Raw genomic sequence first — 24,367 nt, 5'->3', positions numbered from 1 at the left:
ATGTCTAACTAAATATCTAAGTATTTGGGAAGTCTTGCAAGCCTCTATGTCTTAATAGAGAAGTAATTATGATATTTGATGGTTTTTTTTATAAAAAAATAGTAATACTTTTTTTCTTCAGTATTAAAAAAGTCTGGTTAGTCAGGAAAATCTATTGGGCACCTTTTTTTTTTCCTATTTCACAGCCCAAAAGCATGGAAAAAAAAATCTTGCATTGCTCACTTAGTGTTATTTGGGTAGAAATTCATTCTCCTCCTTTTTTTTCCTCTCTTTATGGTAATTAGAAGATAACATGTTCATAATGATGGCTTTTCGTAATGTTAAATTACATGTTTTGTAGGTGTTTAGTCGTCACGAGAAATTAACTGAGCCTTTTTTTAAGTATCTATATTTGGTTTCTTTTTTTTTTTTTTTGTCCCCTGGTTTCTGAAGAATTAGAAAAATGAAGCATTTTTCTGATTTTTTTTTTCCTTTTGTAATCTTTGTTTTTTTGGAGAAATAGGGATGGGCGTTGCTGGAGTTATGTCACTTTCAAAGTACTACATTTGATAATTTATTTTTGAAGATAGAGCTTTGTAAATCTCGAGTAGTGAATAGTGCAGTACAATTGGCACTGCTATCAAAGAGATTTGAACATCTACAAATGGAAAAAGTAAAATTGACCTTGGATCTATTTGACTTTTGTGCGTATGCAATTACAGTAAGCATTTAAACACTATAATGTCAGAGATTTCAAAGCAAAATTCAGGGTTACATAATGTGCTACACCATATACTCGTGAGGTGTAGTGGGAAATGATTAGTGCTACAGATTGTGCAACTATAGTATCTCATCCTGCTCATACCATTAATGCTAGATTGGTTACATAAAAAATTTCTTATGCTTTTGATGGCTTTCTGCAGTATGGAATAGGGATTAGTCCTTATTTGTGTTGCAAGTGCGTTGCTATCACATTTTTACTTCTATGCTAATTTAGTAAGCTGTAGCCAAAAAAAGAAGTTCTGTTGTTGGTTATCCTTCTTTCTGGTAAACAGAATGTCATTAATACCATTGCGTTACTATCTTTGTGTTGACACCATGTCTATTTTTTCTTGAGCAAGCGTACTTGTAACCTTAAGTCTGCTGAAGGTGTTCAAATGAAGTCTGTGCAACACAAGGATCAAGAATACGCAATAGAAGGTCTTGTCTTTAAATTTTGCTGTAGATTCAGGCTCTGGGATGTTCTGATCACCCTCCATAAGGTTCCAGAACAACTTTAAATTAGAATGAACAGTTCTCCCCGTTCCTTTTATCATAACTGGTTTAAATTGATTGGACCAGTTACAAACCTCCTCTGATCACCCTCCAAAGGTTCCTAAACAACTTTAAGTTGTGTACCTCCGACTAGGAAATGGATCACATCACTATAGTTTTCCCTTTTTCTTTTTGGTTAGTAGTCAAAATCTCTTATGCCTCTGCATCCATATAGGAAATGGTTTTTGTTTCGTTCTTTTAATCTTATTTTTACTCGACTAATTTGTTTGGTTTAATTCTTTTTTAACTTGATTGAGCTGAATAATTGTGAAGCTTAAAGAGTCAGTGATGGCAATTCTCTAGAAGCACTGAGGTTCATGAACTTTACTTGAGATATGTTCAAAGTGAACACCATAACGTAACATGCTCGAATTAAAAGTTATCGACAGTTTATTTTGTTGCATGCCTAATTAACAAATTATGGACTTGACTTTTAACATCTGGGATAGATAATATTGTCAAAACCCACAGTGAAAGCACACTTTTTTGTCTTCACATTTTTTGCTAAATAGTTGAAAGTGAAAGAATCTTTGTTATGTAGTTCACCTTTTATCTAGATTTTCTGATTTGAGTATCTAATTGTTTTGCTATGATTTAACACGTATTTAATCTTCTTTTTTCTCCCCCAAAAAAACCTCATTGGAATGTACAAAGGTGAAACCTGATACAACTTATGGTGCATCAATTAAATTTTATATTATAGGTTTAACAGTGACTTTTAGTCAAGCAAAGGCTATCAGTTTAATTAAGATATTTGGAGTAATAGCTGAGTTCCTTGCCATGTGAATAACGAAATTTCAATGACTTGTTTGATGGTTCGAGTTTTAAATCTAGGTGTTTCTCCCCAAATTCAATGATGATATCCACATATTTCTCAGCTTTTAGCTTCCACTACTTGAAATTTTCTGTACTTTTTCCTTTTTTAATTTAGTTATGTGAATAATGTACTTTTTTGGTTTTGCATATGAAAATATTGAGTTTTCATGAGAACCATCTCCAAGTTGTGGAAATTGCGTAGCTATATGATCAAGTTGTGTAAATTGATTTTAATATCTTCCATTGGCATTTTGTGTAAATTGCATAGTTGCATGATCAAATTGTGGAAAAGTTTACTTTACCGTCTCCAGGGATCTGGCACATTTAATACTTTAACTTTGGTGAGAACACGAGTTACCAATCAATCTACTTTAGATTACCTGTAAGAATCTTTTCATCTCTCGACTTTGGCAACTATTGTATCCAAAAAAAAAAAAGAAAAATGAAAAGTTCCTTGTTTGGGTAATGTGTTGAAAAATACAAGGGGTAACAAATTTTGCATTAGACTGTTAGCAACCAAAAGTGCAGATGTTTGTTGAATCTATCATGTCCTTGTTGGCATCATTCAAGTCCCTTGATTTGTTTTTAACTTGTGTTACAGTAATAAACTAATTTCAATGGATTATATCTTTCTTTTTTGTTATATTACTTGGCAGATTTTTCACCAGTCTCTTTCGAATGCGACTTATTACAGTTCTTGGATGAGTATGAATGGCAAAAAATTTTTGTTTTTGGTTGAGTTAAAATATCTATTTATTGGAATCATCAAGCTCATGTTTCGAGATTTGACAAGACTAATTTTTCTATTTATTATGAATTCCTTTACTATGAGCAAATGTCAAAATCTACATTGTTAGACAAATTGTAAATGCAACTTTTTATGGTTTAAAATCTTTTACAGTTGCAACAATATTTTTTCCCTTTTGTTTGTTAGTTTATAATATTTCTTCATTTTTCTTGAAACATATATGATTGATATTACTCGATATCTCACACGTACTTTGCATGGAAAGATGCATATGTTGTATATTAGACCTTCTAGATTTGGATCCATCTGATATGAAGCTTATGAGATAATATATTCATACTCTATGGATAAGACTTTTTTATACTGACCCACTCGAAGTTATGAACTCGTGTCCTTCCAATCCTTGGATCTAGATGAAGAATCAAGTTGATTTGCGGAACTTTTGATCCCTCTAAATCACGACGTTATGAACTAACAATGTTTCTTAACCCATAAATTTAATAATTTAGCGAACCAAAATTGAACCAAAATTGTTTGTAAAGGAACGCCACAACTATGGTATATACTTGATGATAGGTTTGATTTGAATCTTTTCAAGAAAACCCTTTTAGTATTTAAGAAAGGCTCTTTTGGACAAGAAAAAGATGATAAAACTCAAGTTTATTGTTGGAAAAATTTAATTATTAACGATAGAAAAATTAGGTTATTTATAGCCTTATATGACTTGAGAATCAATGTGATTTGTGATCACTTATTTGGCTAAGAAACCAACTAAGATTAGGCCTTTTTTGAAGACTAATTTGGCTGAATATTACTAAATAATTAAACCATTAAAATAGCAATTAGATTGACAATTAAAATCCTAACTAATGCTGCTAATCAAATGACATTAGCTAACTAACAAAACAACTATTTAAGTAATTTGCTTCTAACTCTTCATGTGCGACCAGGAAAGTGACACATGAACGCTCATCAAGTTGAAATCCTTCAATAGTCCTCGTGTCGTCACCAATTCGATCTTGAATTGCATAAACAAGTGCTTGTAGTGAATCTCTAAGTTTTCTTGCACGAGTTCTTGTAATCAGACCACTTGGAACTTGTACAACTTGATCACTTGAAACTTGATCAGCCTTGAACCCTTTGAACCTTTCATCACTCTTATTATCAACAATGTGAACTTAAACATTCTCAACATTCACAACTGGGATTATAATCATTCTACTTTGCTATTAGATGATGGTTATACTTTGATTTTTTTTTGTCCTATATGCATTATGAACAATTTGCTATGTATTTCTACAATCTATATCTATTATGCATATTGTTGTTTTTTAATGATGTGTCTTTTCATTTCTTGATCATTAGTTACGTTTCAGGCATTATATAAATAGGGCATAACTGGGCATGTAAGTTTAAAAATTGTTCACCGCGCACTTGCACGGTGATCCCATCGGTTTGTTGATTAAACTATGAACAGAAAAAAGAAAAAAGAAAACAGTATTTATATCTTTGGAACCAGTCAGCATCTATATACAATAGGGTCTACTAATTCTTAACAAATTTTTGTAAAACTCTGCCGTTGAAATTCTTAACAAATTTTTGTAGAACTCTGCCGTTGAATTGCTAGTATTGAGACGAGAGAGAGAGAGAGAGAGAGAGAGAGAGAGAGAGAGAGAGAGAGAGAGAGAGAGAGAGAGAGAGAGTGCCATTTTTCAAACTTGATGTTGTAATCACTAAAAAGAAAACAAAATTAAAAAGATTTATTCGTGGAAATCTGGACAAAGAGCTTGTGAGTCACACAACTGCAGTCGTGTAGATGTCCACTTCATTTTCCCGAAAAAAAAAAACAAAATTAATCCCCAATCCTTCCAAAATTCATTAAAACTCTTACTACATGACAGTATGATTGATGATAAATTTACTTCATTTTTTCTTTTTTTTTCTGACCTAAAATCATGTAAGAATTAAATATTAAAAAAAAGGTCATCCTCACAAATAAAATAAGCATGCCAATTCAATAGTAGTACAACTACTAGGTAGACGCCAAACAAAAAGGTTTCCCTGACAGCGGCGTTTCCTAGAACCGTCCTATCTCTGCTTCACTCGGGCGCTCTCCGCCTGCTATTTTATTCAAGAAAATACTACACACACACTCACGCATCCTCTGTTGAGCGGCAAAAATGGCGGATGCTGCAGCCAGAGCTTCCGACGACCAACCCAATGATAACCCAATTTTGAGTTTCTTGTCGAACTTTGTTAAACTCTTGAATTTGCCCCCCCTGCCTTTTCTTCCACCGGCTCCTGCTTCCAAAACCAAGCAACCGGAGGAACCCGCTAACGGAGCTGGCCCGGTTGCTGTCGCAGATTCTGCTGCGGAGACTAAGCCCTCTGTCGTCAAGTTTGGCCGGCCCTCCGAGACCACCTTGCCTTCTGTAAAGCTCGAAGCCGTCGAGGTTGAAGAACGCAATACTAACCCCGTCGTCCTTTGGCAGGTACCCTAATTCACTAAACCTAAACCCAAAAAACTGTAAAATTTTTTACTTCTGCTCTTCGCTTAGTTTCCACGGTCTTTCGCTTTGCCTTTTCATTTTTGTATTTTTTTTTTGGTTGAGATAATGCCATTTATGTGGAAGCAGTTCATTTTTGTGCTGTAAAATTGAGAGTTCCTTTTTCTTTTGATTGATCGAATTTCTTGATTTTAAGAACATCTTTTGCCTTATTCTGATTGAATGAACTGGAATTTAAATGGCTTGACTCGAGAAAACTCTGATTGGTTCATCATCACTTAGTATGTAGCTATGAATTTGTGTGTTTAGATTCACTATCCTGGATATTCTATCTGGTGATTTAAGCAGAGAATGTTAGTTTAAAATGCAGTAACTTGATATGTAAAAGTTTTTATAACTTTCGTAATTAGTGATCTGGTCAATTCTGCCGATGAAGTTAATTGTTGGGATTTTGATGTTGTTCTTTGTTCCTGAGAATATGCAACAAGTTAGGTCTGGCATTTCCTTTTCTCTTTATCTACTTTCTGTGAAGATATCTCCATGGTTTGGACTCAGATGAAGGTTTTGCGGGAACGTTCTGTATGTATTTATCTGTTACACGTCGTCAGAAACAATTTCTGGAAAGATATGTAGAAAAAAAGGAGGATGGAAAGGAAAAGATAAGGAAATTCAACTTGTCTGAAAGGAGAATGTCACGGCCTATTGGCTGGTAGTATGAGGTGCGATGTTTTTCACGCATTATCTTGTTCGATATTTAAAGAGAAGCACTTTAAACATATATTTTGTAAGGTAGTAAAGGCGTCATAAGTCAAGATTTTTTGCAGCATAGCTGAATTTATTCCTGCTTATATACTGTTGAAGTTAATTTTTCTTGAAAACCACAGAGGGCAATGCAATGTTGTGCCCTTTGCCCTTATCCCCTGCTTTCCCAAAGTGTTCAAGTATCTTAGATTGGTTTTTGCTATGTACGTAACAGTGAGGAAATTTTGAAGGCTGGTGTTTAGGGAGCCTGAATGCCTAACTTTAGGACAATGTTATGTTTCAGTATGTTATTATCTATCAATTTAATTTTATTCTTAAGTTCCAAGGCTGCCTCTAATAAGCAACAGCATGAAATCAGTCAACTCTTTAATTGCATAATGAGTACCTTCTTGGAGGGGAAATGGAGAGAAGAAAAAAGGAAATGAATAAGATAGTATGCTCGTGAATTGCATGTACTAAAAGGGTAAGAGTTCTTCTGCTGTCACTTTTTCCTCCTTTGATGTCATTTAATCATACTTAATTATCTTTGCCAAATTCAGGTCTATGCAATTGGTGGTTTGTTGGTTTTGAGGTGGGCATGGACGAGATGGAATGAGCGTAAAGAAAGAAAGAAGCCATCTGATGAAGATCGTCCTCCAGCTGTTGAATAGTGTTCCCAGCACTGCGTAGAAAGGAAAAGAAACATGGAAAACCTTCTTGTGCATGTTTACAGTCTGTAATCTGTTGAGTTTGCAGCGTAAAACAAAAAACCTTGGGTTAATGGATTAAGATATGCTGTATTGTTATCTCGCCTTGCCCTGCGCAACCTATTCATTTGCTGATACCTGTTTTATTCTGATGCCTCGTATTAACTTGTAAGCTCCATTCTGCATAAGATTTTTTAGTTCAAAATGTAGGGTTAGAGATGACTCGTGACTTGTGATTGATTGCTTTGCATCCTCTAAAGGAGATCAGCATTCGATATCCCAGGCCAAGGTTAAATGAGAGTAGTGACAAGCCAAGATGCGTAAAATACCACCATGCAACTTAATCTTCTAATCAATGTTCATCCCACCGTTATATCCCAAAAATTGCATTGTTGAAAGGACATTTCACTACTTAGGTGATCTTTTAGTTATATTTGCATGGGGAATAAATTGAAGGGTTCAGTTCACCTCATATATTGAATGGTCAAGACAAGAAATTACTTTTTGACTTGGTACAGCACTGAAGCATCATTTCTTCTCCCACTTAATACAGTGCAATGTCTTGCCTAACGGCGACTCTTTGGCGACGGTGCTCGCTATCAATATGGGGAGTAGCTAAATCATTTGTGTCCATGCTAGGTACTATTTGTATTACAATTTCTTCCAACTAAATGCTTTGTAAGAAATGTTAAAAAGGATTCAATCAGGTCAAAAGTTTTATTCCTGGCTTTAAATCTTTTAAGTTGCCAAAATCTTCGTAACAGGAGGATACATACTGATGAGAGTTGATTAGACGCTCAAATAGGATGATGCAGCAAACTAAATTTGTTTTTCCAAAAAAATAAGTGATGGACACCAAGAAGGAAAGGCCCTCAAGCTGCTAAAAGATATATAGACTAATGATAGGTGGGGAGCAGAGCAACATTAGAATTGTATGTAAGAACATGGGTTGGAGATGGAGTTGCAGCTTGAAGCAACTTAGAAGCTTTTATGACTTAAGAAACTCCGGTAATGTAGAAAAGCTAGGCAACTAAGTATATGACGGTGAATTATGTAGAGGTCAATTGCCATGCATGTTCCTCCTCCTACATTGCGTTTACGCTCTCTGAATCTGAAGGTTCAGTCATCGGTAGTGTGTGGTCTGGTTAAGCACGTATTAGATGTTTCGACTTAAGGAAACGAGAAGATACCAAACTTTTGAACTCTTGCATGGCTGCAAACAACGCGTGAGTAACAAAACGCGGAGCCACAAGAGGAGGTTTCAAAGTCATGATCTCTCCAATAACATCAACAACCCGCCTTTAGAAGAAGGTACTAACCTTCGCATTTTATGCCATTTTAAAGAAGATTTTCAGCTGAAACTTCTCAAAGCATAGCATGTTTTAGGTCACAAGTACCAGAAACACATTTCCTATATTGCATTGAGATAATATTGACTTGTATGGCCCAGAAACCTCATGTACTTATTTTCCCCTTTCCTGTACAGGGTCATATCAATTGTATGCTGAAGCTTGCGGAGCTTCTGTGCTGCAGAGGCCTCCATGTTACCTTCCTTAACTCACATCACATCCATGAACGTCTTCTTTGCTGCACTGACATTCATTACCATTTCAGCCAATATCCTACCTTCCATTTTGAAACCATCTCTGATGGGCTTCCGGCAGACCACCCTCGGACCGGCGATCGTGTTGTGGAGCTCTTTCATGCCGTAAATGCCACAACAAAACCTCAGTTTAGAGACATACTTACAGGTCTCCAATTCCATAGCCCTAACGGGAGACCTGCATTGACATGCATAATTGCAGACGGGATCATGTCTTTCACTGTTGACGTTGCCAAAGAACTCCATATTCCCACCATATTATTCCGAACTGTTAGTGCTAGCTGCTTCTGGGCTTTTCTGTGCGTTCCAAAGCTCCTTGAAGCTGGCGAACTTCCATTTAATGGTAATAGTCCAAACAATATTTGAGAAGATCCATTGTCTCGGCATGCAGCACACACTAATGCACAATTCTTCTTTAGATCACTGTATTGATCTCCTGCATAATTATTCCCGCAGGTGAAAATGATATGGATAAATTGCTTTCCAGTGTGCCGGGACTGGAACGCTTCAGGATGCGTGATCTTCCAAGTTTCTGTCGCACGAGTAATCTAGCTGACCCTGGTTTCCAAGTGGTCATATCTGAAACTCTGCAAAACCTTAAAGCAGATGGACTCTTACTCAACACATTCGAAGACCTAGAAGAGTCCGCATTATCACATATACGCACTCACATTCCAAAACTATACACCGTAGGACCACTTCATGCACATCTAAAAGCCAGAGAAGCTTCCAGTCCCGCGCTGCAGCAACCATCTTCAAGCAGCCTTTGGAAAGAAGATAGAAGCTGCATGGCATGGCTTGATAGGAAACCCCTAAACTCTGTGATCTATGTAAGTTTCGGAAGCATGACAGTGCTGACAAGAAATCAGCTTTTCGAGTTTTGGCATGGACTGGTGAACAGTGGGAAACCTTTTTTGTGGGTTATAAGGCCAAAATCTGTGAACGCAGATGGAGATATTCCGGCAGAGCTTCTGGAGGGCACGAGGAAAAGAGGATACATGGTGGGATGGGCACCACAACAGGAAGTCCTGGCACATCCAGCTGTAGGTGGATTTTTGACTCACAGCGGCTGGAATTCTACATTGGAAAGTATATGCGAAGGGGTGCCTATGATCTGCTGGCCTTTCTATGCTGACCAACAGGTGAATAGTAGGCTTGTTGGGGAGGTTTGGAAGGTGGGTTTGGACATGAAGGATACTTGTGAAAGAGCAACCGTTGAGAAGATGATAAAGGATCTGATGGATGTGAAAAGAGACGAGTTCATATTATGTGCTAAAGAGAAGGCGAAATTGGCAAGAAAATCTGTGGAACAAGCAGGCTCATCCCACTGCAATTTGGATCGGCTGATTGATGATATAAATATGATGAACTTTGCCAAATGAGTTGTAGTGTTTTAGCTCTGCAAGGTCAATGCTGGTCTTGTACCCAGAATGTCTTCATTCATTTTTACTAGGCTATGTAACTTTACGATTCCCTTCTTTTTTTTTTTTTGGCACAACGAATTCTTATAGCTTCAGTGATTACTGTGAAAAGCTGAAAAGTACTTGTATCAACATGGAAGTTTGGCTTACCATGACCCATAAATGACAAAGATGCAGAGCCTTATTTACTAATTGAAGTATGAAAGCCTAAAAGGATTAGATTTGTAAGAGGTTACAATGACCAAACTGTTCCTCCCCCGGACTATGACCAGAAATGGAATAGGACCATGGCGGATGTCTCATAATATCTCTTATGCTTTATGATGAGTTTCAGCCTTGAGACTTCAAGAATACAAAAGTACACCCATCAGCCATCTTCTATGGTAGCGAGTTCCCATGCAAAATTTTCTTTAGCACCCATGAATACCATCTTTTATGTGAAATCAGAGCACCAACAACTACTCGACTAGTGCTGTTGTGCATCATCGTTCCCAATTCCCTCCAGCACCGTTGTACAACAGTCAAAAAAGTTTTCAAGATTGGCCGAGCTGTTATGTTGGCCGGAATATTGATCCTTCTAGCCTCTAGGTACAAAATCCAACTCAAAATTCAATAAAATCCTCAATGCACCTCTGCACGAGTCAATCTCCTGATGCAGCACGTACGATGTACTACCAACAGATGAAGAATGCATACAAGGTCCCTTTCCTCGATCTACCCCAGGACTTCTTCTGCAAATAGGACTCTCCAAAGACAAATTACAACATTGTCTGGCATTCTGCAGAAGAATATAGTGCCATCACCTGAGCCTGACTAGACTAGAAGTAACCTCAACTTTTTATCAACTATACAGCAAGGATGAGACTTCACTTTAGAAGTCAAGGGAAAACTACCACTACATGACTCCTACAACACATAGAGAACAAAAACTACTCATTCAAAAATTAATTTATTGAAACGCTGTGAGATATGAGTATACAATTAACACAAAACCTGAATAAAATCTAAGTATCTGTATCACAAGCTTAGATTGCTTGAGAGAAGAATGGAAATTTGATCGATGTACATGTAAGCCTGAAGCAAGTACAGAAATCTGTACCCGCGTCCACTAGCCAGTTTCTATGTCAATGAGGAGCTCTTAATGTACATCCTCAGATTAGCTTCGATAAACAAAAACCCAACTATATATATTAACCTGTACAAGCAATCCCCGGGCCCATCTCCAATATTAGGACCACTATAACCTTCACTGGCTTATTTGTTATTCACTTGTGTCTCATGTAAAAACTCCAACAAAACTTTTATCTAATTAATCTACACTAAAGTTCCTTCTTTACAAGAGATCCTCAATTTGATAGCAAGACAGAAGCATGTCCCTAAAGTCCCCGTACCTCATGTTTAGTTTAAAATGTCGACTGTCTACTCTGGCTGGAAATACCTATCATATATAGACAGCCGATCAAACGCATCAAAATTTGCTTTTAATCCAACAAATTGACTCCCAAATTGAGCACAGGCAGCATCAGGCCATCTGCAACCTCCCTCCCTAGTATGTAACGGACATAAAGATTCACAAAATCGGTTAATTGGATTATTGGAAACATCATCTGCCAAAACGGTGACTGAAACAGAGAGCTCTGATTTCTCATTACTGACACCAGTACCAGCTGATTCCTCCTTAGAAGAAAAGTACACAGATTTTTGAGGAATTTCAGTTGGATTACTTTCAATGCCAACAGTGCAGTCACCATCTCCCGAGAAGTGCACTTTACACCCCAGTGATTGTAGTGCACGCTTTATTGCTGCACTCTCCCTGCTGGCCCGGCTGGCCAACTCCTTTGCTGATGTACTGATGACCTTCTCATTCTGCAACTCAGCAGCCAAGGACTCCATAGTAGCAGTGGTTTCTTTAACTCTTGCATCAGTCTCTTCTTTTGCCTGTTAATAATTGCAAAAATCTTACAACTTCTAATCATAAAGTTGACTCCATATAAAACCAATTATAGGGAGAAGAGTTCACTCTATATTATTTTTCTAAAACTAATCACAAAAGGGGAAAAAATGGATATCTAGAATAAGCCTATGTACCAAAGCTAGAGCAAGGGATGAAAAGAATTTACTCTCACCTTCTGCAATTCAGTAAACCTTTTACTCATGTTCCGACATTGTGCTTCAAGCTCTCCAGCCTGAGACTCCATTGGGCAAGCCCATCGAAGGTGGAACTGTGGCCAAACTGTTGGGGCCAAAGCCGCTGCAGGTGGTAGTAGTGGACCATTGTGTTTAGATGGTTCATAGAAAGGATTGTAATGCACATGATAACCTCCATTCAAAGCTCTCATATCAGCCATGTACGCCCATAAGCAGCCACAGGAATCAGAAATACCAGCTTGCTGCCTTTCCTTCTCACTGAATTTGTAAAACAGAAAATCTATGAAAAAATGCACGTTGAAACTTGACTCCATCTTTATTGGAAAGAAGGGGACTGAAGAGGGAAAATGAAAGATTGTCCACAGAATTTATTTCAGATTGACTTACTATAGTTTAAAAACTATCCTTGCAATTCACACTGTAACTTGTCTGAACTCCCAACAAATACTGATGATGCTATGTGCCACAGTAATTATTGTGATTCATGACAGTTGCATGGTCTCAGATTTAAGTATAACTGCAGAGAGCTCCATAGTAAAGCTCCAAAGCAAACTAGGGAGTAGATTGAAACTTATTAAGTAGTGAGGATAACCATATCCCTCTAGATTCCTACTGCCAAGTATTGGATTTGCCCCATCTTTGTAGAAATATGAACTATGGCAAACTTATAGCATCTGGAATTCCAGACAACACCATGTGCACTACACATCAAGTACATAAAAAGTGCTATGTACTTCAGCCCCAGGTCACCCTTCACAATGTGATGCATTGTATGTCACTGAATTCATAAGTTGGAGATTATTTGGCAGCAATGAGTCTAAGCGCATTAGGTTAACTATTACTTTTCTTCTGTTTTATCTTTCAGAATAGGTTAAGACAGCATAAGCTGAATCATACCTGTTGCACAAGAAGTTTCCAAAGCGGCATGAAAGGATAGAATCCAATAAGTCCACTAGGAATCCCTGCATGCCAAAAAACAAGAATCACTAAAGGCAACACATGAAATTCTTGAGAAAAATCAGCATCCATTCAGGAATAAAACAGAAATACATACCGAGGAGAACTCGAAGGCAAGTGGATACAGCCGTAACAACTGTGAAACACAATCAACCCACTGCAGAGCAACAATCAAACGCCAAAAATCAGGAAAAATAAACAAAAGCATCATGACCATTTACAAGTGAGATGATAGTTGCAACTTGATTTTCATCATTTAATAAGACCCAAGAAAGAATTGCTTTTCAGTTTCAAGGCATATTCAACATTTAGCCATAGTAAGCTAGGTATCAGCATTCAACTGGAGAACTTAAGACTTACTCCCACACTGTACTCTTCTGAGATGCTGAAGATTTTCTAATTGCAAGAAAACCAGAACTCCTGATTGTCTAATGTGTATCACATTATCTTAAAAGTATCAATAAAATAAGCAACCAGTGACATGTACTTTGTACATCAATGTGCCAGTGAATCACATTCACACAATCATTTTGTCACTAGAGCAGTCCAACTCAGGGGATTCATCACACTGAACTACACTGGTACATGAGTTTACTTGAAATCAAACTTCAAATCATGAATGATGCACCAACTATTTGCTAATCGTCATTGATGCTTATAGTCATGCCTGCTCGGAATAGCAAGAATCCAACTCAGCATGCAAACTGTACATCTCTTCAAAACCAGTTTGGACTTGATTTTTCTGGAATACCTTTATATCTATCATGCAGTAAGCATGAATAAAAAAATATAGCAAGGGAAAAAAGGAGAAGTGTTCTTCACAGCTTATGGTTACCTAAATCCCACACACCTGCAAAAAGATAGGTGAATAATTATTCTGTGTATGTGATGTAGCTGGAGCTTGAGATGTAAATGACCCTGATGCTTGGCGTGAGGGTGATGAAGAGAAGCTCCCTGTGGAAGACTGACGAGACAACTCAAAAGGCATGCTGCCACTTCCAGATAGAGATGGCATTCCAGCACGATCTGCAAATGGGTGGCCAAATGCTAGCCAATCTTTTTCCACAAGTGCCTGAATCAGATAGACATTTAGCATATCATTAAAAGACAAACAATGTCATCCTCACTGTCATGAAATGTTGAAGCTTATTGAAGGATTCACTCTCTATGAATCTAATCTCGTAAATGGCGTATATTCCTGCAATAATAGCTAGTCAAAATTCAACTCCGAACAACTTGGAAAACACACTGAAATACTCATCCTACTAAATGCTGTATGTTTTTCACTATATAACACTGCTTCTATCTAACAAAACCTAAAAGAAGCAGAGCAGGCAACGTCGCTGTGAAACCATTCCACCAACAGTAAGGCTTGCAGTTGCAGAATAACATGAAAACATATTCTGAAACACTCGAAAGCAGAGACAAACACAATGCTGTCAACATGATACGTAGTCAACATAAATAAAAAGATTGTAATTGATTTGGTATCTCAAGCAGTACCTGAAAACCTTTAATTGTCCGGTAGTATGGATCAAGCAATAAACTGGCGAGTGAGACCAACTGAGTGGTTCTATCCCATCCATCACTGCATTGTAGCTTATAAAATCAAGTGAATTGCGATTGACAGAGATGTCCAAAGCTAATGAGAAAGATGAAAATAAAATAGTGAAGAGTGTTCTTCTGATCCAAGAAAATGCCCGAGACACCCTCACTAACACACTACCAGGCAAGAGCAAAGAGGGTTCCAAAACAAAAGGTGTTTCATGGCTCTTTCTAGAGTTTATAAGGAGGGAGGAGGAGAACAATTCCCTGGATTGACATATCATAGAAAACTATCCTTATCATACCAGAGTGGACAAACAAATCTGAGGCAGTATCATTTATGTAGCAAGCTCTGTTAAAACTGACAAGCGGATCTTCTTCATGAAAAAGGATATAGTCAGATGGAGTTATGGTGTAAAGTCAGCACTCAACATCTATTTTGCAGACAACTGTGTTAATTGTTTGTTAGTTCAGGAAATCCAAATGTCCAGAACTAGACGGCTCTATCAGGTCATCTTTTTTACAGTTTTCACAAGTTTCAACAATGTGAACTCTCTTTAATTGACACATAAATTGAACTGGCTAACCAAAACCTCCAGTAAAATTCTATTCATGACAATTTACATACAAAGATTTATGCAAAAAACTACTCTACAAAGATTAATGACTACAATCAGCGCTAAAAAGTAATCAGTTCTTAAATCACCTTTTAAGGTCTATAAATGAAATAATAAGAGGAAAGAATCTTCTATGTTTATTCTAGAACAGGCCTAACTATCCAATTCTGTCTTCTTCCAACTTTTCCTCAAAGAGGAAATACAAGAGGGAAAATGGAGTACATCCAAGTTGCGAACTCAGGTTAACAAGAGCTTTTGACTTCCAGGAAGTGCAATACGGTATCTCGCGAAGTTGTCATCCTTCCCAAAAGCATCTAATAAACAGACGAAAAAAGATAAACAATTTTCCCACTTATGTAACTCCCATTTAACTGTATATTATGGTACTTCAGAAGAAGCAAAAACCTAGGATAGCATCACTGTAGGTCCAAAAGGTCAAGTAAAATGTAACAGCTAAGGCAGAAACCTAAACCAAATTGGTAAACAGATCCCAAAAACCCATGTGATACAAGGCAGAAATACATAAGTTTTCAAGGCCAACAGTAGCTAAACGCGATCCTGATTAGAATAGGACCAAAATTTGACAAATTAATCCCAAGGGGAAAAAATGGGAAAGAGCATCTCAACCGACCATGACATTAACTTAGAGACACATCTCACCTGCAGTGAACAAGAACTGATGCTGATTCCAAAGCAACACGAGCTGCAATCCAAGCAGAACCAGCCAAGACACTCTGGACATGTATTAACCAACCGCTGTCTCCAAGCGTTGAAACTGAGGCAGACATGCTACTAAGGTTACCACCTCCCCAAGTCCATCCCCCGTGCCTCTGCAAAATAGGAAAGATGCACATACTTGAAGAACAGAACCAGAAAATGTTCAAGAAAGTGCTTTTACCATTTTCAGTTCAATGATATGATATCTAGAAGGTCACAGCAAGGACATAACAACATTTTATGGATATCGCATGCATATCACAAACCATCTAGATGAGATAACAAGGAATATAATAATGCCTGACACGGAGTTATTAGCATCAAAACTGCAGTAAGATAAAGCAAATTTGACCATAAAATGCTGTTATCATAGCAATCTAAGAGGGCAACACAGAAAAGGGGGAAAAAACAATTTAAGGTGTTTGATCACATTAATTCTGATAATAATTCTTAGACAACAAGCAAGGTGGCCTTATTATTTAGTAAAACTGTTCTCGCCAAACGAAAATTGCACAAACCAATTTCATGCATATCTTAGTCTAAGATTCATTTACAAATACCGCAAAATAATGTTTCTCACTAACAGCATGGTCAACTAAAGAATCTCATGTAGTACCAAAAATGATGACATTCCATCGGATGAAGCAGAACCATGCGTATCCAGGTAGTCTCTTAGTCGAACAAGACTCTCCCTCATTGCATGTATGTTATCTATCCCGAAAAAAACAATCTGATAACCAATTAAAATGAATAAACATGAGTACTCAATGTAAAAGTTGTGGAAGACCAGATGTTAGAAGACTGAGGTAACTCAAACCTTAAACAGACCTCAGATTGAAAATAATTAGAAGATGACTCTGATCCACCCCCCATGGCTCCATTTGCTAAAGCATTCTTACGAGGCCTTGCATCGGCAATGTACAGCTTCCTATAACAAAAACAAAACGACTTCACCAAACATATCTTATTGGATAAGATATACAGAAGTTTGTTCGCCTTCTTAATTGCTGTCTGTTTAAAGTCAAGTACATATTCAGTAAAGCAGCTACTATGTTCAATTCAATAGGAAGCCTCCGAAGAGTAGAAGTATCAAGATAGAATAGGGGGGCAAAAGTCATCACAGCAATAAAGAAAATGTTTACCTTCGCTGCTCCCTTGATCCAAAAATTTGAGTGCACAGTGCAGCTACTAGCTTCTCATCAGCATTGCTGGCAGATGACACAAAGATTAGGCAACCAAAAGTTTTATGGGTCAGCCTTCCATGCTAATAGACACCGTCCCATTTCTTACTCTTCAATATAACAGTAAAACCTAAATCACCATCTAAGGGTTATAAAGGTACAAGCTCTGTAAATAATATTTCACCTCCTCATATTCATCATAATGCCAACAAGAGGTTGAGCTGATCTCGCCAGTACAGCACCTGTATCTATGAATTAGCAATGATATTACAACATACATAAGTTTATGGCACAGCCAGACAGGTCCATTGGATCATGACTAATAAAAGCTTAATTCTGAAAGACTACATACCTCGGTTACACCAAGTAATAACAGGCAACCGACACCGCCCACGGAATGTACTAGCCTGCAGCAATTCTTCATCACTAACATCAATAGCCAAGCAAAGTTATTAGGTAGATATCATTATAAATGATTAATACTTTTTACAATGACTTGAACATTCAAACGAAAGTATTATATTGGTTGTCACCTTACAGATCTTGGGATCAGCAATGCAAATGGATAGGTAGGACACATAGTATAACTTGAATTCAGACTGCTGATCCTCCACAACTCATTGGACAAAGTGAATGACCCATCTTCAATCATTCTTGTTGAAGCATGATACGAACTCAGACCTAGAAGCCGGAAATACTCATCCAATAACCGCACTTTAGGATCGCTGTTAGTGAATCTGGAAGGGCCAGAAGCAAAAGCATAAAGATCCCAAATCCTTAATGGCTTTGTGCACCTCAATAATGCATCATATACAGCACGCCTCTGCAAATCAGAACCTATCAAAATCAGTTTCATATATCCTCAACATGCTTGGGAAAAGCTAAAGGATTCTTGTGAGGAAATTAACATATGACTTGGGAAATAAAGCAGCATAGAACATAATTAATTTCATTTAACTGAGAAGCCAGGCCCACCTATCTATCTCATCACGCCGAGGTCATAAGAAGTTACTAATTAGGAAATCAATCACCCAATGCACTGTATGGTAGGGGTTGATTGTGAAACTCGTGATGATAGCACTCAGAACTCGTGATGATAGCACTCAGAAATTTTCTCATTCACCAATCAAAAGTTCAGCAACAAGTAATAATTTACTGCTACTATCACTTTTATTTTCTCTTCGTTGGAACTCAGTAGAACAAATCCAGGTGACTAATTTTATTCAGGCTTTACATAGGTGGAAATTACAAACACAAGCAACAGAGAGTGAAACAGAACAAGGGATGTTAAAAAACTACATTGGTTGAATTAATGGATACAGTGACAGCTAAATGGAAATTAGAAGAGGCTAAGTAAAAATCTATCCAAACCCAAATGTGCAGGCCATTGATAGACAGAGATGAAGAAATGAAGCTTTAATCCTTGAGATGACTGACCTGCTTTGTTCGAGGCCGAAAACCAAAAACAATTATTCTCATATCCTTGCCTGAAAAATACAGTTGAGGATGATAAGTGTATCAAACAAACGTGGACGTTAATTGTACAGACTGATCACAAGGAACATTTGCCAAAACATTCTCAATTTTTTTCAGCAGGTGCTTTTGAGCTAAATCGATCTTATACTGTAACTAACTTCTCTTATAAGAAGTTATACCACCAATTCAAAGTAGCCTCCATGAACCAGTAGGGTTTTGAAGAATCCATAAATCTATAACCACAAACAGGGTTAGATCCATATGTTGCAAAGGTTAATGTTTCTTTTGGTTGTTATTTAGTGCATAAAAACGTCCAAAGTACCACAAGATTATTTCCCATCTCATCTACCGCTGGTGTATATTTCTCTGACAAAACCAAACTGGGGAAGACCTACTCCCCGAGGCCCACAAACCAGTAGGATGAAGCCCCAATATCAAAGAAAATTTTTGATAAGAATGAACCAGAAATAAAAGAAGCGGGATTGTGAAATGTACAGCACAGATTCTATCCAATAGCATACCAATGACCTGAAGCAGTCGGCGGGAAGGACTCCTGTCAGTTTGCCTAGGAGCTGCTGGAAGCTTCATAACCTATGCCTCCATGAAAAACAAGAATTGGATGTAGTTAATCTATGTTCAATGAGAATAAAAGCCCAAGTAAACAGTTAAATATAATGATCGCAACAACAAAATTAATTCCCATCAAGAAGACAAATTTAAAAGGATAGTCACAACGCTCCTAACATAAGCAAATATATAAAGACACAGAAGTCGTTTTAAGCATCATTTTGTCTGTGAAACTACAACTTGTAGTTCTTAATTTCAGCTTTCTGCATTCTCTGGATTCTTCATGTATTTCTGAATATTCAGTATTCTCTCCTTTAGTCTTTTGCAACTAATACAGTACTTACTTTGATAAGACGTTCCAAAGGAAATAATTCTAATTCATAATCTGTGAAAAATTCCAAGAACTTGGATAATGAACATAAGTAGACGATATCATAAGGCAAGAAAAGTCAAAACTCACAATCTTGTTGAATTTCTCAATTGTTGCCAAAGGTATGGTTCCAAGTGCAATTATATTCCTCGAACCATCACTCTGCAACAAAACCAAACTTCTACATGAGTAATGCAGCTTCAAAAATTGACTCCAAAAATTGGTTTAAGGGATTAAAAAAAATAGAAAAACTGACAAATTAAATTTTAGATTCAATATTCTACAAAAACATTAAAAAAAGGAAGAAGAGAAAACAAGCTCTAGACTTGAACATAGTTAATCTACAACTATAAACACAATAACTCAAAAAACATAGGACAAGAAATATTGTGTACCAGAGAAATTAAAAACTACAAAAATGCCTAGCAAAACATTGCCCATATAAACTTCTTTATGTAACTTAAGTTCTAAAACATCAGAGCTCTTGACTATCTCAACAAGAAGCATGCTATACACATGGCAGTCAAAAGCATACAGCATGAGTGAACAAAGTAAATGATTGAACACCACAAGTAAATCCCAGACAAGTAAGAGACACGAGGAGAAAGAAGTAATCACTAGTCACTGGAAAAGAGACCCAAGTCAAGGATAGGAATTTGATGCCAAGTAATCACTAGAAATCACTAGACATAAAAAAACTTGTTCTTAGCTAGCTATTGGACCTAATAGACCTTCACGAACTTGATGCCAGCAGAGATCATTGCAGAAATAGCACCTATTACTTTGTTAATGGGTATAAAAGAAATTGTTTTGATAAACTTAGTCCACAAAAATTTACCTTTGCTTGAGGATCAAATATCAAAAAGAAAAGTAAAGAATAAAGAAATATTGCTACACCGATATGCAACAATTAGGAAGATGATAGCCCCTAAAACTTTGGCAAGGCTAAAAAGACTTCAACATTATTGTTTCTACTAACATAACTCATTACAGAAACCACGTGATAGAAAATCCCTTGCAGCACTCACCAAGAAAGCCGCATTAAACTCGCATCACCAAATAGATTGTCTAGGAAATGAAACATAATGCTTGGGTATGTCAAATTCATCACTTACCAGGAAAAGAAGACGAAAGTTCGTCACAAACAAGGTCCCTGCCTCATCAGTATTAACAAGAACAACACCATATCCCTGCAAGCAGACTCTTTAATCTCAGTAAGCTTCATGACATGCTCATACTAGCTAGAGAGTAAAGAATAATGTAAAGGGACACAATGGTTGAAATAAAGCATGTGTGATTTTTCTTGAAAAAAAAAAGCCAAGACTAATCCAAGACAAGATAAACAAGCTAAATGATACCAGAATTCCAGTCTATAAAACCTCAAATTTACACAAAGAAACAAGAAAACCATACAATAAAATTAAATCCAGGAATTTTTTTTTTTTACAAAGTTAAGCAAATGTTTACCAAATCAACATAAAATGACATCTCATATATACTCACTAACTCCCTTAAGTAAAGTAAGTTAACCAGCTGAATCATTTTTGGCCATAGCAAATTGTTGGCAAGTTATTGCAGATGCTCCTCTCCTATTTTCTATTGGGTGGCTTTACAAAGGAATTTTTACCTATTACCCATATATGTGTTTTGAAGATGCGAACAGCATGTGCTTTTAAGAACGCTGAATCTATCAAATAAATTAAAGTCAGTTGCACCAAATTCCAGCTCTTGTGGTAGAAAGAAGACTGGGATGGCAAGTTGCATAATGTTGTGCAATTCTAGACTTTCTTTTGACATCAGATAGATAGACAACATAAATATTCCCGTGTATGACACATGCATCATGATGGAAATAACCAACTTGATTCATCCAAGTCAGAAGTCTCCTTCAGGATCCGGAAAAAAGAAGGCATCTTTAAGTAAATCCCCAGCATGTCAATAACCAAGTTCTTCCAAATCTATTTCGAAGTCCCCGATTCTAGAGCTAAAACGATCACGGTCTTAGTTTACCATTTAGCGGTTTACCTTAGATTATCTATCTCCTAGTCCTCAGTGTCCTCAGTAATGTACACATCCAAACACCTTGCAGTATTCTCAATATCCTTCCTACCACTTGCAAGGAATTGCACTTGATTGGCATAGAGAATTGTGACAGTCACTAAACTGTTTTAGGATAGCATCAAACTAGGTCAATTCCGACCAAAGCTATAAATATTTGCCCTTCAAATCAATCATTTACGAAACAATTCTGACCTACAGCTTTCTCAATGTCAACAGAAATCAAGAATAGTCGATCCTGGCAACTCTTAGAATAACTACCAAATCAGTGTCCGAACAATGTCCCCAGTCATAGGGATGACAATAATTACAAGGAGGGGAACAAGAAGATGCAAAATCAAATCTGCTAGTGGTTGCATATATGAATGGATGAGCAGAATGCCCTAAGTACAATATCTAGATTTCCTGAGATTAGGAAAACACCATACCCAGAACAAATTGAACCAATGTTGAGCTAATTGTAGATGAGAAGGCATACATGTGCAGACTTGTCTGTTCATGCGTGCACATGTGGAGGCTCATCCTCGATACTCCTTAATAAGAAGCATACAAAAAAAAACATGCTAACGCGCAATACAACCAGTACCTTGCACTTACGTCATCATTAAAAGCAAATACAGCGAGAAGGCCCCGATTGGTACAATGCATTTATCAGCCATAATCTGCTTACCTATGTAGATTCAATAGGATCCCTTAATTGGATCGTGTAGATGCCTGCTGTCATTGCTACGAGCAAAACAACAAGTGAAGATTCTAGATGAACGAAACATAATTTAACAGCCAAACTTCTCCACACCCCAACATAGAGTAAAGCATAATGCTATTTATTTCCGGTTCCTCTTTTGATCTGTCTTTTGCTTGGTAAAATGAGATCTTTCATCAGTTCAAAATTTCCAATTTCGCACATTCAAATAAATACTCCCGCCAACTAATCCCATCGGATCAAATGATAACAGAATACTTATAAATAACCTTTTAACTCCAACCAATTACAAACTCACTACTTCAACTAACCTCATACAAATTCTTAAAGAGAATCTAAAACAGCAAGCAAATGTGAAAAAAAAATACAACGAAACTAAAAGACACACACGTACACGCACACGCAGAGAGTTGTGGCTTGGAGAACGCGACTAACATAGAGGCACACAAACTTATCACTTACCTCTACGATAACACGTTCAGCTTCGAGCAAGAAACCTTGCAGTCCTTGTGGAACCGACCTCGAAACAGGCTGCAATTTGCAGGAAAACATACAAAATATGAATTCCAAATCATAAACGAAACCCTAACAGGGAGAATGATAAAGGAGGCAGGTGAAAGAAAATTGAATTTACCTCAATTTTAGTCCATTCAAGGGCTTCCCAGCTACCAGCGCCTTCAATTTTATCGGAGTCAGTGAATCGAGTGTCGGAAGGGTCACGAAGTGAGGTGGATCGTCCCACCCGAGTCCTGGGCAGGTCCATGGGAACCGTTCCGTCGTGGCGTCGGCGTCTCGGCGGAAAAATGCTTTTCTGCTGATTTAATTAAACAATGATGAAGGAATGAGTAATCACGGGAAATCGTGACAGCGATGTTTAATTAAAGCTGTACGGATATGATTTAATCGTTGACCGATGCGGTGTTTTTTTTTTTTTTTTTTTCCAATTTTTTCGGTGGCTGTTTCAAACTTTCAATTTGATTGTGATGGTAGTGACTAGTTGTTGAGACTCTGGAGTCTTGAGAGTTGGGAGATGAAAACTTGTTTGGGGGTGCTCGGCAAAACGTGATGTGGAGGACACGTATGCGAGAAGCGGGGTCCACGTAACCGCCTATGCTACATATAGTTGGCAACTGAATGTAAATACTACAAATGTATGAGCTGATGTTGGAATTGCAATTTCCTGCTAATTTTATATTTTTCGTATTCAGTCGCTTTTGGAAAAAATACTACTAATTTTATATTTTTCGTGACCGTATTTTCTTAAATCATCTTTTTCACTTAACATGTATAAAATTGCTATAGTGTATTTTTTTTTATACAAATTCCATACCTTGTTCAGTTTGGGAGCATTTTTCTATAAAAATTCCATCAAAAAATAACAATTCAAATGGGAATATTTCTCTATACGTCATGGTATTCAATACGTTTATTACTACTTTCTTAGCAAGTAATATGGTAGTATAATGCCATTATATACCACCCATGCTTCATGTTTTAATCAAGTTGAAATATAAAAACGTTTGAGATTTCCAATGAGCCTCACTCACGTTTATGGAAGGAAATCAATCTTTTAAAATCTTGATGAGTTGGTGCGTTATTTCAAGAATGCATAAAAAAAAATTTCCGTTTATTCACATACCATATTATATACATGTATACATTTTCAATTTTTCCCACATACCATATTATATAATGCATATATTAACAATTTTTTAAATTAATTTAGCTTTTTTCAAAAAAAAAAAAAAAAAACTAATACATCAAAGTCTTTTGCAAACATATAATAGTGTTCAGTATGCACCTTTAGCCAAGCACACGTGTTGAATTAAATCCCTATTCTAAACACGTTACAAAAATCTAGTTTTTTTTTTTTTTTTTAATTTGGGCCCCCTTTCTCTCCACTAAAATGCATTTGAAGCCGACATACAAAGTTGCTTGTCGATCACAGCCAAAGATGGCAGCAACAAATTAGCAAACAATTGGCTCATTTCCTTGGAGGTTAGAGTCTGTCCGCACCCTGCCTGTTGTGAATGTTTGACTACAATAGGACAAATCAAACAAACCAAAAGCAAAATGAAAAAACTCTGTGTCAGGGGATTGCTTGGAGATGGAGTTATAAATTTCGCTCAAGTGAAATTCAATTTTAATTGTTAACTATTTTATTCCGTTGTAAAAGAAAAACAGACGATTTG

The 24,367-nt window shown here is 36.9% G+C and overlaps 3 protein-coding genes across 6 annotated transcripts; 2 read left to right on the top strand and 1 right to left on the bottom strand.

Moving 5' to 3' along the window:
* Nucleotides 1-4,879: 4,879 nt before the first annotated feature.
* On the top strand, nt 4,880-6,911 carry LOC113730722 (uncharacterized). The gene is made up of 2 exons (XM_027255598.2): nt 4,880-5,349; nt 6,666-6,911. Exons 1-2 carry the CDS (start codon nt 5,038-5,040, stop codon nt 6,774-6,776), a joined length of 423 nt encoding a protein of 140 aa, XP_027111399.1. The 5' UTR covers nt 4,880-5,037; the 3' UTR covers nt 6,777-6,911.
* Nucleotides 6,912-8,227: 1,316 nt separating this feature from the next.
* Nucleotides 8,228-9,983, top strand: LOC113728506 (7-deoxyloganetic acid glucosyltransferase-like). The gene is made up of 2 exons (XM_027252906.2): nt 8,228-8,758; nt 8,872-9,983. The coding sequence occupies exons 1-2, from the start codon at nt 8,254-8,256 to the stop codon at nt 9,795-9,797; spliced, it is 1,431 nt and encodes a 476-aa protein (XP_027108707.2). The 5' UTR covers nt 8,228-8,253; the 3' UTR covers nt 9,798-9,983.
* Nucleotides 9,984-10,766: 783 nt separating this feature from the next.
* On the bottom strand, nt 10,767-23,157 carry LOC113730721 (phosphatidylinositol-3-phosphatase myotubularin-1-like). 4 transcript variants are annotated; one of them, XM_027255595.2, is made up of 19 exons: nt 22,810-23,075; nt 22,638-22,706; nt 20,530-20,604; nt 19,505-19,576; nt 18,999-19,068; nt 18,439-18,488; nt 17,535-17,824; nt 17,354-17,427; nt 17,186-17,243; nt 16,963-17,028; nt 16,649-16,748; nt 16,437-16,550; nt 15,764-15,933; nt 14,445-14,529; nt 13,792-14,013; nt 13,039-13,098; nt 12,882-12,946; nt 11,963-12,242; nt 10,767-11,774 (listed from the first exon to the last, which is right to left on the bottom strand). In XM_027255595.2, the coding sequence occupies exons 1-19, from the start codon at nt 22,936-22,938 to the stop codon at nt 11,256-11,258; spliced, it is 2,568 nt and encodes an 855-aa protein (XP_027111396.1). In that variant the 5' UTR covers nt 22,939-23,075; the 3' UTR covers nt 10,767-11,255. The 4 variants fall into 4 exon arrangements, with proteins under 4 accessions (XP_027111396.1, XP_027111395.1, XP_071934820.1 ...); XM_027255594.2 differs by having other exon boundaries at nt 11,063-11,774; nt 17,186-17,249; nt 22,810-23,157; XM_072078719.1 differs by lacking the exons at nt 22,638-22,706; nt 22,810-23,075 and having other exon boundaries at nt 11,063-11,774; nt 17,186-17,249; nt 18,999-19,074; nt 20,530-20,547.
* Between the last annotated feature and the right edge of the window lie 1,210 nt (nt 23,158-24,367).

Source organism: Coffea arabica, chromosome 2e (assembly GCF_036785885.1).
Source record: "Coffea arabica cultivar ET-39 chromosome 2e, Coffea Arabica ET-39 HiFi, whole genome shotgun sequence".
NCBI classification, from domain to species: Eukaryota; Viridiplantae; Streptophyta; class Magnoliopsida; order Gentianales; family Rubiaceae; genus Coffea; species Coffea arabica.
The sequence above is the reverse complement of the archived record's forward strand: the minus strand, read 5'-3'. Positions and strand labels throughout refer to the sequence as shown.

Bases quoted from the DNA above. Each gene is read 5' to 3' on its own strand.
- LOC113730721 (XM_027255594.2), bottom strand. From the start codon at position 22,938: ATGGACCTGCCCAGGACTCGGGTGGGACGATCCACCTCACTTCGTGAC. The intron at 16,551-16,648 runs GTCTGTTTAAGG...ATTGGTTATCAG, and splicing joins CTAATTATTTTCAATCTGAG to ATTGTTTTTTTCGGGATAGA. The intron at 12,947-13,038 runs GTATGTATTTCT...TTTGGCATGCAG, and splicing joins TTGCCTTCGAGTTCTCCTCG to GGATTCCTAGTGGACTTATT.
- LOC113730722 (XM_027255598.2), top strand. From the start codon at position 5,038: ATGGCGGATGCTGCAGCCAGAGCTTCCGACGACCAACCCAATGATAAC. The intron at 5,350-6,665 runs GTACCCTAATTC...TGCCAAATTCAG, and splicing joins ACCCCGTCGTCCTTTGGCAG to GTCTATGCAATTGGTGGTTT.
- LOC113728506 (XM_027252906.2), top strand. From the start codon at position 8,254: ATGGCCCAGAAACCTCATGTACTTATTTTCCCCTTTCCTGTACAGGGT. The intron at 8,759-8,871 runs GTAATAGTCCAA...TTATTCCCGCAG, and splicing joins TGGCGAACTTCCATTTAATG to GTGAAAATGATATGGATAAA.